Raw genomic sequence first — 15,182 nt, forward strand, 5'->3', positions numbered from 1 at the left:
TATAAAGTCCCTGTCTACGCTAGTGAATTGCCAATGTTCAAAGTCTAAAGGAGACTAATGCAATCTTTGGAAAAGAGATGACTTTTACAATATATGGGTTGATTGCAAATAAGTTACTAATAAGCCAGTTTGGTTTAGGGATTGTTGTATACATTATTTCCCAGGCACTGTTTATTTGCAGCTATTTCTTTTTTAAAAGTCGTTAATTCAATAATTTTTTTTTACAAAAGCTAATACTTAATGTAGACATTCAAGCTATTAAGCAATGGAGTTGTAAATACGGGCACTTTCATTTTATTTTACAATAGATAACACAAAAGCAGCAGTCATAAAAGCGAAAACAAGAACACTTTTCAGAAACGTTGTGACAATACAATTGTCCAGATGGGGGAATTTATTCAATATAAGTTACTATTGCAGCTGACACAGCAGAAGAACAAAATGTTTAGGAAAGTAATACGACAAAGCGGGAGATACTTGGGGGGGGGTATTTTGAAATACACTTTTAAATGATATTTTGACTCCCAGATTTGTTATCAATGTGCATCCAACAGAACAATACAAAAAAAAACCCCACATTCTGTACAGAGCTCTAAAATGAGCTGCGAATATCTACAAGAGACTAGCATATGCTCTTTGTGTGGATAGGAGTGGGGCCCGATCCTGCAGTGACAGTCCACAACTCCCTAAGGGAGTTTTGCTGGAGTGTGGTATGCGGTCTTGGCCCCAGTGTGTGTGTGTGTGTGTGTGTGTGTAGCTTTCTACAATTAAGTCCTTGAGCAAAATTAGCAACTTGGAGCTGCAGAGGCAGGTGCAGGTCCTTGGCTGCTCTAGAAGTCCTGCCGCGGGGTGTGAGTTAGACTGTGCCGCCGCAGATCACAGTTTCGCCTGAACACTTTGCCGCACTGCTCACAGTTGTAGGGCTTGATGTCTGTATGGGTAAGAAGGTGAGTTTTCAGATTACTTCTTTGATTAAAGGTTCTTCCACATGTGGGGCATTTGTGTGGAGATTCCTGTTCAGATTTGAAGCAAGCAAAGGATTAATCCTTTACAAACTACCTAGTTTATTAATTTATTACTTTTCTGTTATTACATAGCATAACATGAAGTATAGGGAATCTACTTAAATAAATCTAGACCCTTAATCCTCAACAGATACAAAATCATGCCACTTTTAACTGCCTGGAAATATCCTGCCTGTCAACCTATATTTTATTCTCAGCTCAGCCCATTTCATGCGCCTTGAATCTACAGGAAAAAAAATGCACAGTGAAATCCTTCAATTTCAAATCACAAGGCTATCTCTATGAGTAAGGCTGAGCTTTACTCCAGGCAGTTAAACCATTGCAGACATATACAAGGTATTGGGGTACAGGCAAATCATTTTAAGGTGCCAATTAATCTTTCAAGGCTGTTTTTCCCCGACAGAGCTTACCTTTACTTTTTACAACTATAAAATATTGAAATGCATTTAATAAGATTTAACAAAGACCATTTATAAGTACCCACATTCACAAGCAATTTATATAAATTAAATCCTCAGTGGACTCGATTTTCTTTTTTCTAAAATAATTATATATTTTAAATACACTAAATAGACATGTGTCTTAATCAAGAAAAATAAAAAGGTAGGGCCATATCCTGTTATTAAGCAGATTGCTTTATTGAAGTAATTGGGGAGATCTGCTTTAAAAACTAATGGCAAGATATGGCTCATTATTTCAGGTTCCTAACCACATTCAGAAACATGTCTACTTTACATGCTATTTAAGGGTTTGTACAAAATAAACAGGATAAGAACAAGAACAGTATAATGATAATAATAGATTTGGAGCTAAACTTACCTGCATATGTAAAGTTTTATGAACTGCTAGAGTTCTGGATTGGCAGAATCCTTTCCCACATTCCTGACATTTGAAAGGTTTTTCTTTGGAATGGATATATCTGAAAGTCAATACAAGGGTTTGAATCCATGGCTGTAGACAAACTCAAAAGCCACAAGAAGACTCCAGAGATTCTTTAATCTTATAATTACTTTGTGTGGGGGAGGGCAAAATCCTGACTCTTTAGTTTATTTATTATTAATTTTTTATTATTATTTTATTATTTTTGTTCTGTAATTCTGCGTATGATTAACCTCCTTTCAAAAGATTGACAATAGTTCAGTTCAAAACATTGACAATAATTCTTATCAACGCTAGATTGCCCTCTCTGGTGACAGATTAGACTGCATGATGGAAAAATCATCTGTTTCATAAACTGGTCCCTATCCTGCTCCCCTTGAAGTCAATGGGAAATTTGCCGTTAAACGTCAGTGTGAGCAGGATTAGGCATACATTTTATTTTATTTTAATTTTTGGTCGAAGTTCTACTCATTTTTCCTGGACTAGTAACTTGAACAAGGGGGCGTGGGAATTGGCCCTTTACCTTTGCATTCAACTCTTAAAACCAGATTGTAAATACTGTGCTTACCAGACTATTACAATCTAATCAGCGATGGGGAATATTTGTTTCAGTTAATAGACTCGCCTCCAAATACAATCACATGTCCAACCCACAAAAATTACATATGTATTTTCTATTCCCCCCTAGAGGATCAGCTGTAAATTAATTTGTCAGTTGGTTTGCCATTGCTTCCTTGCTGGAGAAGCCGAAATGCCTCTCCATGGGAAGCGATGAATCCACCAAACCTTTACGACTAATGTAAACCACAGGGGAACGTATAAGGAAGTGGGCATATTTCTTAAATTCACAGCGGCCCAAGATCGGTGGGGCCTTGAGTTTAGCTTGGCAGCAGATTGTCCACATGCTGACAGCCTGGCATGAGGTTCTCTTGCGCAGTGATCTGAACCAGGCAGAGCCCACAGAACCTTTGTAGTAAATAATAGGAAAAGTTTCTGATGTGACATCTAGAGAGAGAAATAGCAGCTGCCTTTCAGTGGAGGAGCTAGGAGAAGGCTGTTTGTCTGTGGCTGCCTCCCTCACCTGTGGTCTCGGAGGTGGTCCTGTCTCCGGAAGGCCTTGTGGCAGATGTCACAGGTATAGGGCCGCTCGTCTGTGTGGGTCCTCTCGTGGATGAGCAGGTTGTAGGATTTGGTAAAGTGTCTGCCGCAGAACTTGCAGATAAACTCTTTTTTCGTTTTGGAAGGTAACCTGCCCCTGGAGGGCTTTCTGTCCGGAGACAGTTTGCTGATCCCTGAGATGGGACTTCCAAGTCCTGGACTCAGCTTGGTCAGATCTGCAATCTTTGGTGGGTCCTCCTGCGTGGCGGCCACGGCCAGATTGGCAAAATCAAACCTGGGTCTGTCTTTGTGTAAAGCTGGGATTACATGGGCGACGGCCCCTTGCTTTGGGTGAAAGAGGTGTGTGGCGAAAGGTAGCGTTGGGAAAGAGAATCTGGCATCCATCAGGCCCTGAGCTGCAGCCATTTCCGTGATGGTAGACCTGGTGATTTCATGCACATTGGGATATCCCAATGTCCAGTGGTTCATATGCATGGTCTGCACCGCGCTGAGTCCATAGAGACCTTGTAGGTGGTCCACAGCTGCTGGGAAGGTGTTCACAGCCTGGAGGAAGGAGTAGTTAGTGAGCTGCAGTGAAGGGTGGAGGGGGATCGGAGCTGGAAGAGCCTTGCTTCCCATCTTCCCAGGCGGACGTAAGCAGCAGAACCCTTTACCTTTCTTCGGGACTTCCTGAACTTCCAACAACAACGTCCGAAAATCCTGTAAGCAAGGGAGGGGGAAAGAGAATTTACCGAATGCAGCGTGTTCCTCATTGACTGAGGCAAGCGAAAAATTCAAACAAGTGTCCCAGGGTCGGGGTTTGTTTTTGTTTTGTTTTTGCACTAGTGCACCCGTGCAGAGACAACTACTGTACATGTTTGCACAGATCCCGGAGAATAGGAAAAGAAACAAGTAATTCTCTGTATTGAGGAAGAAAAACACAAAGCGTCCGGTTCAATTCAATCACAACAGCCGAAGAAGTAAACTAATCGTGAAAGTGTATCAGGAATGCAAGGCGAGTATCGGATTCCTAAAGGGCTGTACGTCCGTATTGGTTTGTCTTTCAGTCAGTCAACCTCCCCACCCCCACCCCCACCCCAAAAATATCTCCAGAGACTGAACTCCCACCAAGAAGACAAGTGGTTTTAGCCGCACACTGCAGAGAAGTGAGAAGCAGAACGCCTTCATTCTGCATTCAGTGCTACCTTCGCATCGATCTTATCTCCAGAAGTCACTTCAAACCTCCTCTTCAGACTTATTGATTCCCCCGAGGCTTTGAAGCAGCCGCTGAGGCAGACACCTCACCTCTGGGGCCTTCTTGGGAGATGGAGTGCAGGAGAATGTGCGCAAATTTACAGTATTCTCTTAACAGGGGAGCCAAGACAAGGTTCAGGGCTGGGGGCTAGAGGTGACAATGCAGCCTAGTTTATTCTAGCTCGGGTGCTTATTTTTCTTCCTTCAACAACAACTCATTTATCAAGATAATTGAAGGAGAGAAAAGCAACACGTTTCCAGCACTGCAGGTTCTAAATAAATCCACTTTACGCTCAGATCCCTTCCAGATGGTCGGAGCAACGCCACACAGAAGGGCTTTGGGCGAGCAACGCCATCTGCGGAGAGGAAAGGTGGCCAGGCCCGGAGGCCTCTGCAGCCCTACGGACATATTCACTTTTCTAGACCTCCAAATAAAAAAATTCCCCTCCCTTCTCCCCCCCCCCCCGCCCCGGAACTAGGTGTTCCAGACTAGATTTCATGGAGATGTGTTTCTGCTATTGAAAACCTCCTCTGCCTAATGCCGCCAGGGGGAATAGATAGGAGAGCTGCAAACTCGTTAATATATTAATTTCTCTGACTCCTGTTACCATCACCAAAGACAGACAATAACCTGCGGCGTTGCTCGGCACTGAGGGGACAATGCTCCAAGCTCCTTGGAAGGACGGGCCATTGCGGGGTTTCTGCCCCAGATTACCCCCCTCCCAGGCCAAGATCCCTTGTCTGCGTTAGTATTATACTAACTCCCTTCAAAAAAGGATCGGCGGACACTGCATTAGCGGCTTCCCGGCGTGGTATTGATTCCCCCCCGGTTAGTATTGTGGCCTATTGCGCTATCCGGGCGTCTCTGCTGTGTGTCTCTGTTCCTTATTAAGGAAGACCTATTGGGCCGTCTTTCCAATGGGCTTTTGACCCACGATTTGTTGGCTACGTGCTGGATTCCTCCGTTTTCAAATGTGAGGGGAAATGTGATTTATTTTGTCCAAAAGCACCCAGACACTGCAGCGCGGTGTCGGTGTGTCACACCCGCGGGGCTGCCTCGGAAATTAGACATTTCTGAATGAAAACCCTGCGCTGTACTCTAGATTGAACAGGATCGGGGTGGCTGTCTGTCCCAGTGCCTGGTAGGCCCCTAGTGCTGTTTTCCTGCTCGGCATCTCACACCAGAAACAGCCGGCCGCTCTTGTGTTTATTTGCTCTTCTTCATTTTTGATCAGTTGCCTAAGACCATGAATACGCGAGAGAGTATTCGTGAAGGGCTGTGCCCTGGGGTCTGCTGGTTGCTGCTGGGCCCGCACCTTGTGTTTCTCGGCTCCACTCGGGAAGGCAGCAGCAGCCCTGCGCAAAGAGTTTTCTTAATGAAATGAACCCCTTCTGAGCTGTGGTATGCGATCTGGGAGTGCAGGGAGGGAGTTAATGAGAGGTGTGTGACAGTCAGAGGGTTTCACTCAGTCCATTCAACCGAAACTATACACTCCATTTCTAATCAACTTTCTCACCACTAATCATTTTCCATGTTTAATCAGGGAGCTCTCACTTCACACACCAGAGCCGCAGAGGGCTTGCATTCTGGGCTAAGCTAGAAAGCACCGCACGGAGCAAATTCAAGTTTTGATTGGTTAATACGTTTTCTTTCTTGGTATGGTTACATTTCTCTCAGATTCAAATTTTTTTTTCAGACCAAGACAAGCGGTGTCGCTTTCCCTCATCACGTGAAATGGGATCCAGAAATAGGTATTGGATAGTCTGAAAACCATTGGTATGGGGCACAGAGTATAACCGCCCCTGGATTTCTGGGCATGGAAATTGTGACATGTAATTTTAAAAAGTTTGAAATATTCTGCCTCAAAGATTAAATGCACATTCTCCACCCATTATTTCAGTGAAATGTGCCTCCCCTGATAGCACATACCCTCAGTATTACCGATTCCCTCATAAAACCAATTCACTACACAACACAAGACACACTACACGTATATTAGAATGGCACCACGCTTTTCCTTTGAGGTGGAAAGCTGTCTTTTCGGTTCTTTGCCAAAACACGTTTGTCATACAGAATTTAGCTTTCAAACGGTCCTGCTTGAAAAATGTATCTAAGAAATGTTATATCAATATAAGTATCACGCATTCACATTTTCATTTTATTTTAATCATGCCATGTCGGAATTTCTTCTATTTGCGTTTATTGTTGTTTACTATGAAATCCGGAAGATGAAAGGCACTTACGATTTTTTCAATGTAGACATCTACGGGGTTTTCTTAAGACTTACTAATAGCAGTACTATTGTAAAGCATCACTCCTGTATTTGATTTACATTCAGATACATTACAGGAATGTCCATTTAGGTAAAGAAGATTAAGACCTCTATTTAGTGTTGGCCAATATGACATGTTCACAGGTTAATATCAGTTCATTGAACCTTATCATTAAAAAAATTAGGATATTAAAAGTTACCAAAGGGAGCTGTAGTATTTTTGTAAGTTTCACCTTCATCTTTTAATATTATACGTGGTTGTCCAATTTTATACAGCGCATGCATTAATATGACGAAGACTCATACCCATAATGTAATTCTGTAAAATGTATTATTCAAATATATTTTCTATATAATATGTTTTAAAAATTAACGAGTATACTATGAAGTGGACCATAATGAATGGGTTGCCATTTGTACTTGACTTCATCTTATTGAAACAACACTCAAGACCAGAAAGTGTAGTAGTGTGTGCTTCCCCCCTTTAAAGCCTACTTGTAGTAAGGTGAGAAAAAAACGGATGTTATTTAGACCTTGGCACTTCCCTTTCCCTTTCCATTCAAAGTACTTAATTAAATTAAGGCTGGAATCTGCATAATAGGTCTCTGTTTATCGGCTTGCTTACTTTTGACCTACTCCTCAGCAGCTCTGATTTTCTTTTTCCTGTAATGGCAATGTGTTAAGTAGAGAAAGTAGCTGTTTTTGTTTAGTCTCTAAGGTGCCACCGGTACTCCTTTTCTTTTTGCGAATACAGACTAACACGGCTGCTACTCTGATAGCTGTTTTTGATGATCCACAAAGTGAAACAACATATTGCTTTTGTTCACTGATAACAGTGAACGATGGTTAGCTACCATACACAAACGCTTTTTTAGCTTGTGGAGAAACCAAAGCACATCAATCGCTACTGCTACCTAAATCTCTTAGTTTAACACAGGACTGGAATTTATCAGCGTTATCGTACCGCACTGCGCTAATCAAGCAACGAGTGCAGGAACCTCGCCTTGCTCAGGATTTATTTAATATTAAAGGCCAAGTCCAGAATTTCTTGAGAAACCGAAACTTCTTAGGGAGACCCTAAACAGAAAACATACTTCAAACATTATTTAATGTGCTAATAGAATAAGCACTGCGCAGAGAACACATCTGCTCAGCAGCGCATGGGACTGCAGAGATTCAAACTGAAAGTAAACCTAGAAATGCTGTCCTCCCCTCAGGAATCGCTTAGCTGTTAGAAACCTCTTTCACAAATATGTCAGTGTTTAATTTGAGTATGTTTAAGGAAATGTATGATCACGCTCTACTGCTGATTTACTTTTATAATCAGTCTCCGAATACTCAATTAAACATGGACACCTTTCAATATGAACATTCTCGGTGACTAGCTACATTGCAGTGCAATTATCTTTGTGAAGCACATGTTTTAAACGATAGCATATTATACTTAGGTACACAATCCTTGATGTCCCTTTCTCACGGCACAGTACAATGCAGGCTTTCTCCCAGCAGCTACGTGTTAGTAACAGGATTGTGAGTGACTTACCTACCACAATGAGCTTCTCCCAAAGGGCCCCTCACAACGCAAAGTTCAAGAAGCGATCCTAGTGTCTTTGCAGTGTCATTAGATCCACACCGAACCGGCGGAAAACTCCACCATAAGAGCTCAGCAAAGCTGAGTCCGAGTAGCTTTCAGCATGTTGTGGAGGAGGAGGAAGAAGAAGGGTTAGAAATTACTCTAGGGCTTCGCCTTGTCTTTGGGGCTCTTGCTGCGGAAGTGTGTAAAGTCCTGGCTTGCTTGGGGAATTGTGTAGAGACCTTTCTCTTAATCACTCTCCCTCGCCTTCTCCTTGAGCCTCTTGCCTTCGACTCTTGCAAAGTTTGATACAAGTCTGAGTCTCCCCCTCCCAGGTCCATCACATTTCAGCAGTAAGTGGCGTGGAGCACTGTCCCCGCCCGCTGTCCCACCCCAAGCCGCACACATTCGAACGTTCACTGCTTTAGTATTCTGACCCCGCCCAACATGGAACGTTCAGAGGGTTATAAAGTTCCGAGCCCTCCCTCAGCTCCGCCTCTCTTCCCTTTTCGCTGTACTGTTTACTCGTGTTTGGGTAGCAACAGGATTTTAAAGGGGCAGTGCTCTCTTTTCTCATCCCCTCCCCTATTTCTTTTCACGTTACCTAAGGTGACTTTTTTCGTTGAGAAACCTCGTTCATAAAACAAGATATCCCCGCCTATGCCTCGGTCCCTGCCTACATCAGCTCTAGGGAGTTCTGTACCGTCCCAATTCCCCGGATATGGAGCTGCTTGGAGCAATTTGCAAGAACTTTCCCCCACTGCTACAATTCATTTTACATTCTTAATACACTCCGTTCAATCCTTAAAGCCTTTACATTTCCCCTGCTTAGGTGGCACGTAACGTAATGTTTACAATGACACTTTATACGCCTGTCCTTGTATATTTCTTTCCAGGATAATTTATAGCATAACGTATTTTCTGTACATACTTCTAAATTTTTCCGAATGCATGAGGTTTAGCTGTCCATATTTCCTAGGGGAGTTGTATGTACAGTTGTCTGATGCAGGTAACTTTCAGTTAGTAGTAAATTTTTATCTACGAATTTTCCATCATTCTATAAAAATTCCAAGACAACATTTAGAGCAAAATTTAAACCTACGTCAGGTTCTTAAATGCATCTTCAATATTCAGTGACAGAATCCAGATTTGTAGGTATCTGTAGTGGACATGCCGATATACACACCTGGGATAAACTGGTCGCTTCGATAGACAATTCCATTTATTAGGATGGAGGTACTTCTAAATACCTAAATATAGACCAAATGACAAACCACATACTTTTTATTTTCAGTTCCTTGGTCAATAGAAATATATTGATTTACATCATTAATTCATCCCGATTGATTTTTACTGTATTCAGGCTGATTTTTTAAAAATAATATTTGTATCTTTTGGTATACATAAATGGAAGATATCGTAGGGAGAGCTGATTTTTATTATCAGCATGAAGGACTGAAAGGCGAGCTCACAGCAACGTGTAAGAAGAAAAAAATGCACACTTGAAATTACATTTAAAAGTGTATTTTAATAAGGTTCAAGGCAAGGATTGTGCTGGTTAGTTCATTCTCGCAAAAGAAAAAAGAAAAGCAATAAAGGGGTCCTGGGAACCACTTTATTTATTTTATTATATTTGATACTTTTGAAAAAAACTAAAAATTAAACAAATTAGGTAAATAAATGTCAGAAATGGAAGCTTTAAAATATTACATATTAAGAAGTTTAATGTAAAATATTTACATTAAAATACTTATTTGCTTTATTATTGATGAATGCTTAACGTAATTGTTTTTGTTTCTTTTAAAAAGTGTTATTTATAAAATGCAATTTAACTCAGTTATATTAGTTAAAATAATATATTATCTTAGTAAAACAGAAAATAATAAGAACAAGGTTTAAAATAAAATATTTTTGGAAGTAGGAGCAACAGTGAAATGTGCCATTCTACATTGATAAAACTACTGATTTAAGCCATTCGTGAAAGTGTAAGCGCTTTGAAGATGTATCCCAGCACATAGGTACTAAATTTGATAATTATACGCGTTTAAAAAGCTGAGGCTATTGGCAAGATGAAAGTAGCTGGTTTTAATGTCTTCGTTGTTTTATTCTAAAGTATCGCAGTTCGTTTCAACGGCGAAGTAGAAGAGGATTTCTTTATTCTCACTGAGATTGCAGAATCCAAATGAGACCTCCCCCGCCTTATGTTTGTTTGTTTGTTTCTTTCACAAGATGCACTATTTGCAGCCCGTTTTTATTAGGAAAAAATGATTTCGATACAAAATGGGGACGTTACGATGAAAATTAATCGGGATTGTAGCGATACACGCATTGTTTTATCCAAAATCTCTCATGTCATGTTTGCCACCTTTTGGTCCATGTGTTATCAAAAGAATAAAAATCAGTCCAACGACGTTAACTTGTTATGTTCTATAGCTAGTCAAAAGACACCCCGCCATATCTGGACGCGAATAGGAGAGAGTTTAAAGTAATCTCGGCGATATTGTCATTTTTGAAGTACTCCAGCCATTTTAAAAGAAACAATAAGCAGGTGCCTTTTCAGTGCTATGACTCAACAAACCACATGTATTGGTTTCCACTGAAATACAGGGAGATCTTTACTGTAGACTTAAACATATGTCTCCGTAAGCCCCCCCACTTCCAGAGCACAGCATAGCCTTCCACGCAGATGTTACAGAGAATTAATTTGATGCTGAAAGGGTCCCATCAGCAGCGGAACAATCATCATAAAATATACTTAATCAATCGGTGTAAATAGCCCCAGAGATGTTAAGTCAGCAAACCAAGCTGAGCCAGGGGACTGGAGGGGCTGCGGAGGAGCCTGTCTGCGGGCAGCAGAAGCAGCTGCCGCAGCTCTGGAGAAGGGACTGGCCATGAGGGAGCAGGAGCCGCCAGGGGACCTGCACAGCCCAGAGCTTTGCTTCCCATTTCCTCTTCTTTACACGCACACTCAGGAGGATCAGGCACTCGAGCTCGTTTAAGCCTGACACTTCCGCGAAGGGGGTTACCGTTTATCCCCCCTGCCTTTATCATTTCGACACCAGACGGATCCCTGCAGCAGAAAGCGGGCTAGCAGAGCTGTTTCCCAGATTGCGCGCTACAGTCTATATGCGTGTATATAGAGAATAAAGCCCACTCTGTCTCAGGCCTGCTGCTGCAACTTTATTAGAAGGGCAGGTGTCATTCTCCCAAGCAAATCCCATAATAACTTTTTAATCTGTTAGAGGATGGGGGGGATACAAAATCCCCGGAAATCTCATAAATCTCGAGTTAATGTTACCAGCCCCACTAGGGAGCGGGGGGAGCCCTTTGGCAGGTTCTTCCTTTGCTTTACCTTCCCCAAACCCCACTCGCAGCGCGGCTCTAGCAATAAAATGACTGCTCTTCACCCACCCAGCCCGCCAGCGGCCCGTTCACACGTCCCCCCTGCTCCGGGGACACGTCTAATTATTAACGATCGGCAGCACAGGAGCGGAGGAGGCTCCGCTCAGGGGAGCTTGCTCTGGGCCTGGGGGAGGCTCTCGGAGTGATCTGTGTGATCCGTGGAGCTGATGGGGGCGGGGGACAGGCCGAGGAGCTCCGGTTAAGAAGCAGCTAGTCGCTTCAGGACTCAGCGGCGGAAGAACAGGAGCGCCCCCTGGAGGTGTCCGCTGCGCAAAGCGCAGGCAGGCAAAGCCGGGAAAGAGCCGCACCGCCGCTCCGGACGCGAGAGTGTGCAGGCAGGAGGGTGCTGGAATTGTGATCAGGGTGGGGCGGGGGAAGGGGAAGGTTTTCTACTGTGACTATTTATTTTCGCAAGAGATGTTAAAGTCTGAAATAGCTCAGCCTATGCCCATACAATATACGTATTCCTGCAAATACTTGTGATCATATTTCCCTGCATTGGGGGACATATAGGGTCCGTGTCTTGTTTTCAATCAAGTTTGAAGAACATTTAACAGCAGTTTTGTGCCACTCTCCCTGCACGGGTATGGAGGAGATCCTTTTCCCTACTTTGATTTCAAAGGATGCTTTTATGAGACTGATGCAGTTCTGCTCCTTTGCTCTTCGGGGAAGGGGCTCTTGTCTTCTAATATGTGTGGAAAACACCTAGCAGATACTGGACACATAATCCAATACATTATTATTAATTATTGCCCCCATCGCCACTTCCACAGCTCAGAAAACCAGTCCGTTTCTTTATCTTTTGCAAATGCCTTGTTTTAGTAAAGTCTGAAGAACAACACGATTAAGAGCTCGTTCTTTCTGGGAAGTGGGGGCGGGGAGGTATGTGCGTGGGAGTGAATGTAAAACGGTGAGAGGATGGAGAATAGCTTCAGTTTCTCTGTCCAGCGGGAAACACAGAGACCGCAGATTAACTGCGAGCTGCTGTTCTTGCTGCAGCCTTGGAGGTTCGCACATGTGATCCTGGTAGAGAGGCCCGATCCTGCAGCCCTCATGTTGATGGTTTCCTTGGATTCAGCTGGCGTCTCACCTGAGCTGGGACTGCAGTGCAGAGCTTGTGCCAGGGAATCGCCTGCCTGAGGGGATCCCTCGGGATTCCAAACCCTCCTGGCTCACGGACCCATCTTGGTCCATTTTCCTCCCCAAACTCCCCCTCCACGCAATCTTTCTTTCCGCCGTGGCTTCTCCAGGATAAGGTTCTTAAAATAGGGACGTTTTTCGTTGTGTGCTGATTATTACCAAGACAAATACCATTCAATGCATCTTCTGACGGAAAAGCAAACAGGGGTTAGGAAGCAACTTGCACTACCTTAAACGCGAGGGTCATTAGTTTATGTCTCTAAAGCCTTTGAAGTGTATATACAAAAATACTCAGGCTGACGATTAAAGTCGGCTAAAACTCTGCGAACTCAGAGACGGAAACGCCAGTTTTTCTGCACTTTTCTTTAACTTTAAAACATTATTTCGGGTGATAGGAAAACTCGAAGTCCGAGAATGCTAGCAGACGCATTCTTTTTCTGTAAACTTATGATAGATGGGAAAATGCTGCCGGTTGCCAATTTAAACCAATAATGAAGAAACATCAAGAAAATGTTCTCTCAAGGAACTTATTCTCGTATTCGCGAAGAGCTACGAGATAGGTGCATTTTAATTTATCAGCTACACTCGTATTCTCTTAGAAATCTCGTGTGCCTTCTGAACATGTGAGATTTTGGCCATCAGAAACTGCTATTTTTTCTTAACTTAATCGTTATTTTGAACTGTAATGTAGAGATTGTTTATGTCTTCATGAAAGTAGAAGTTAAATGTTTCAGAGGAGTGAAAATAACCCAACCAAACAAAACACGGGCTTGTCTAGATTCTTGCTTAAGAGATATTTTTTTTGGCTTTCCTTGAATACGGACACACACAACTGTTGTTCATTTTCTGACTTCCGCCACACAATGTTTTACCATAAAGGACACTCTTTTGAGAATAGAAGTGATCAGAGATTCCTCTTTACTAAATGCCTGTTCTGAAGAGCAGTCATTACGCGCTGTCAAACAAAGCATAGGACATTCACAGAACCAATTAAATGGGTACATTATTACCACCGGTGTTAACATCAGCTGCAAGTGATGTTGGATGATACAAGAAACAACAAACAATCATAGTATACTGTTTACTTTACTTACCATATTTGTATCCGATCACTCCATGGAGCAATCCAAACACAGCTGTAGTAATCTCTGCTACACTGGTTTTTTAAAATACGTTTCTCTAACTGCTGGATCCCTTCCAAGGGAACATGAACATATGTAATGTTTATTCTTATTGTAAGGAACAAATTAGTGGACTGGCTTATTTGACTGAGAATATGTCTTTAAGGCAAACCTTGCCCACCCGTTCCATCCTTAAACTCAAAATGCACAGAGATTACAGGATGACACCAGTAAAATACCGACGTGATTTGTGTGTTTATGCCATGCAACAAGTTATGCATTTGTGATTGCACATTTCACACGCAAGACAAGTGAAAACTGCTTCACAATTCATCTACTGAGGGGTTTTGCTTTAAATGGAGGGGGAGGAGGGAGAGAGTATTTAAAAGAATTCCCGATTGAAATTAATGACAAAATTAGGAGTTACTTCAACTGGAGCAGGATCAGTTCCAGAAGGTGTCTTTACGTATTAGCATATTTGTAGGGCATTGATATATAGTTGGGTAAGACACACTTCACAGCAGAGGCAAAAGGGCAAATAGCATCTAATGTAGCAATGAGACTGATCTAGGAAGAGGCACAGAGGGTCCGATCCCGCATTCAAACGCACTCAGTTGGAGTCCGCAAGAATTTGGGATGTTGAAAGAATGGGACTGAGATCAGTCAATAGGATCAACTGGTGAGATGTCGCGAAGCCTCACCTCCAGGTCTTCAGCCCCACAGAGAAGGGCTCGGCCGCTGGCCGGATCTGCTCTCCACCTGCCCTTCTGCTTTCCCGTGGAGGTGATTTAACAGCAGCTCAAGGAGTATTCTCATTAGGCAAAGGAACCCTTTGATAGCATGACTGTCATACTCCGATATATGGCTGTGAGGCTCGGGTGTATATGTCCAAACTCTCTTGAAACTAAAGCAGCCTCTTTGATTCCCTAAGGGAATCTGACCCCTATGGGGCGCAAGGATACAGAGAGTCCCTAAACCTTCACACTCCTGGCATTGGCCTTAAAGTACAACATACACGAGGGAGACTCGTCATCGGATAGCAGTTCACCTGCCAACAGATGTCCTCAGTGGTTACACATCTATCGAAAGGAGTGAAAAACAGTGGGACGCCCCCGCAGCTTTTGGTGGTACGGTGTTGGGGCAGATCCTCCCCTGAAGTCAATGGAGCTATGACAATTTACTGTCACATCCACGGAGGATCTGTCCCGTATCTCAAGTCAAATGCAGGCACGGAGCCCACAAGCGTTTTATCCCCATCTGTACTGCACAGCTTTCCGGAAATTTCTGCCCGTCTTTGAGCTGGGTGCTGAGAGGATATGAACTCATAACAGTACCGAGCCCTTGAACGCTGCTGAGCTTTGGAGAGTCCAGTCAGCAGATTCTCCACATGTGTGTCCTGGATTCCTTTCTGGTTCTG

At 43.0% G+C, this 15,182-nt stretch overlaps 1 protein-coding gene across 3 annotated transcripts; it reads right to left on the reverse strand.

Moving 5' to 3' along the window:
* Window positions 1-365: 365 nt before the first annotated feature.
* OSR2 (odd-skipped related transciption factor 2) lies at window positions 366-8,545 on the reverse strand. 3 transcript variants are annotated; one of them, XM_038392003.2, is made up of 4 exons: window positions 8,077-8,545; window positions 2,986-3,722; window positions 1,845-1,944; window positions 366-1,013 (listed from the first exon to the last, which is right to left on the reverse strand). In XM_038392003.2, the coding sequence occupies exons 2-4, from the start codon at window positions 3,639-3,641 to the stop codon at window positions 831-833; spliced, it is 939 nt and encodes a 312-aa protein (XP_038247931.1). In that variant the 5' UTR covers window positions 3,642-3,722; window positions 8,077-8,545; the 3' UTR covers window positions 366-830. The 3 variants fall into 3 exon arrangements, with proteins under 3 accessions (XP_038247931.1, XP_038247932.1, XP_038247930.1); XM_038392004.2 differs by having other exon boundaries at window positions 366-931; window positions 8,073-8,545; XM_038392002.2 differs by having other exon boundaries at window positions 8,073-8,544.
* Between the last annotated feature and the right edge of the window lie 6,637 nt (window positions 8,546-15,182).

Source organism: Dermochelys coriacea, chromosome 2 (genome assembly GCF_009764565.3).
Source record: "Dermochelys coriacea isolate rDerCor1 chromosome 2, rDerCor1.pri.v4, whole genome shotgun sequence".
NCBI classification, from domain to species: Eukaryota; Metazoa; Chordata; order Testudines; family Dermochelyidae; genus Dermochelys; species Dermochelys coriacea.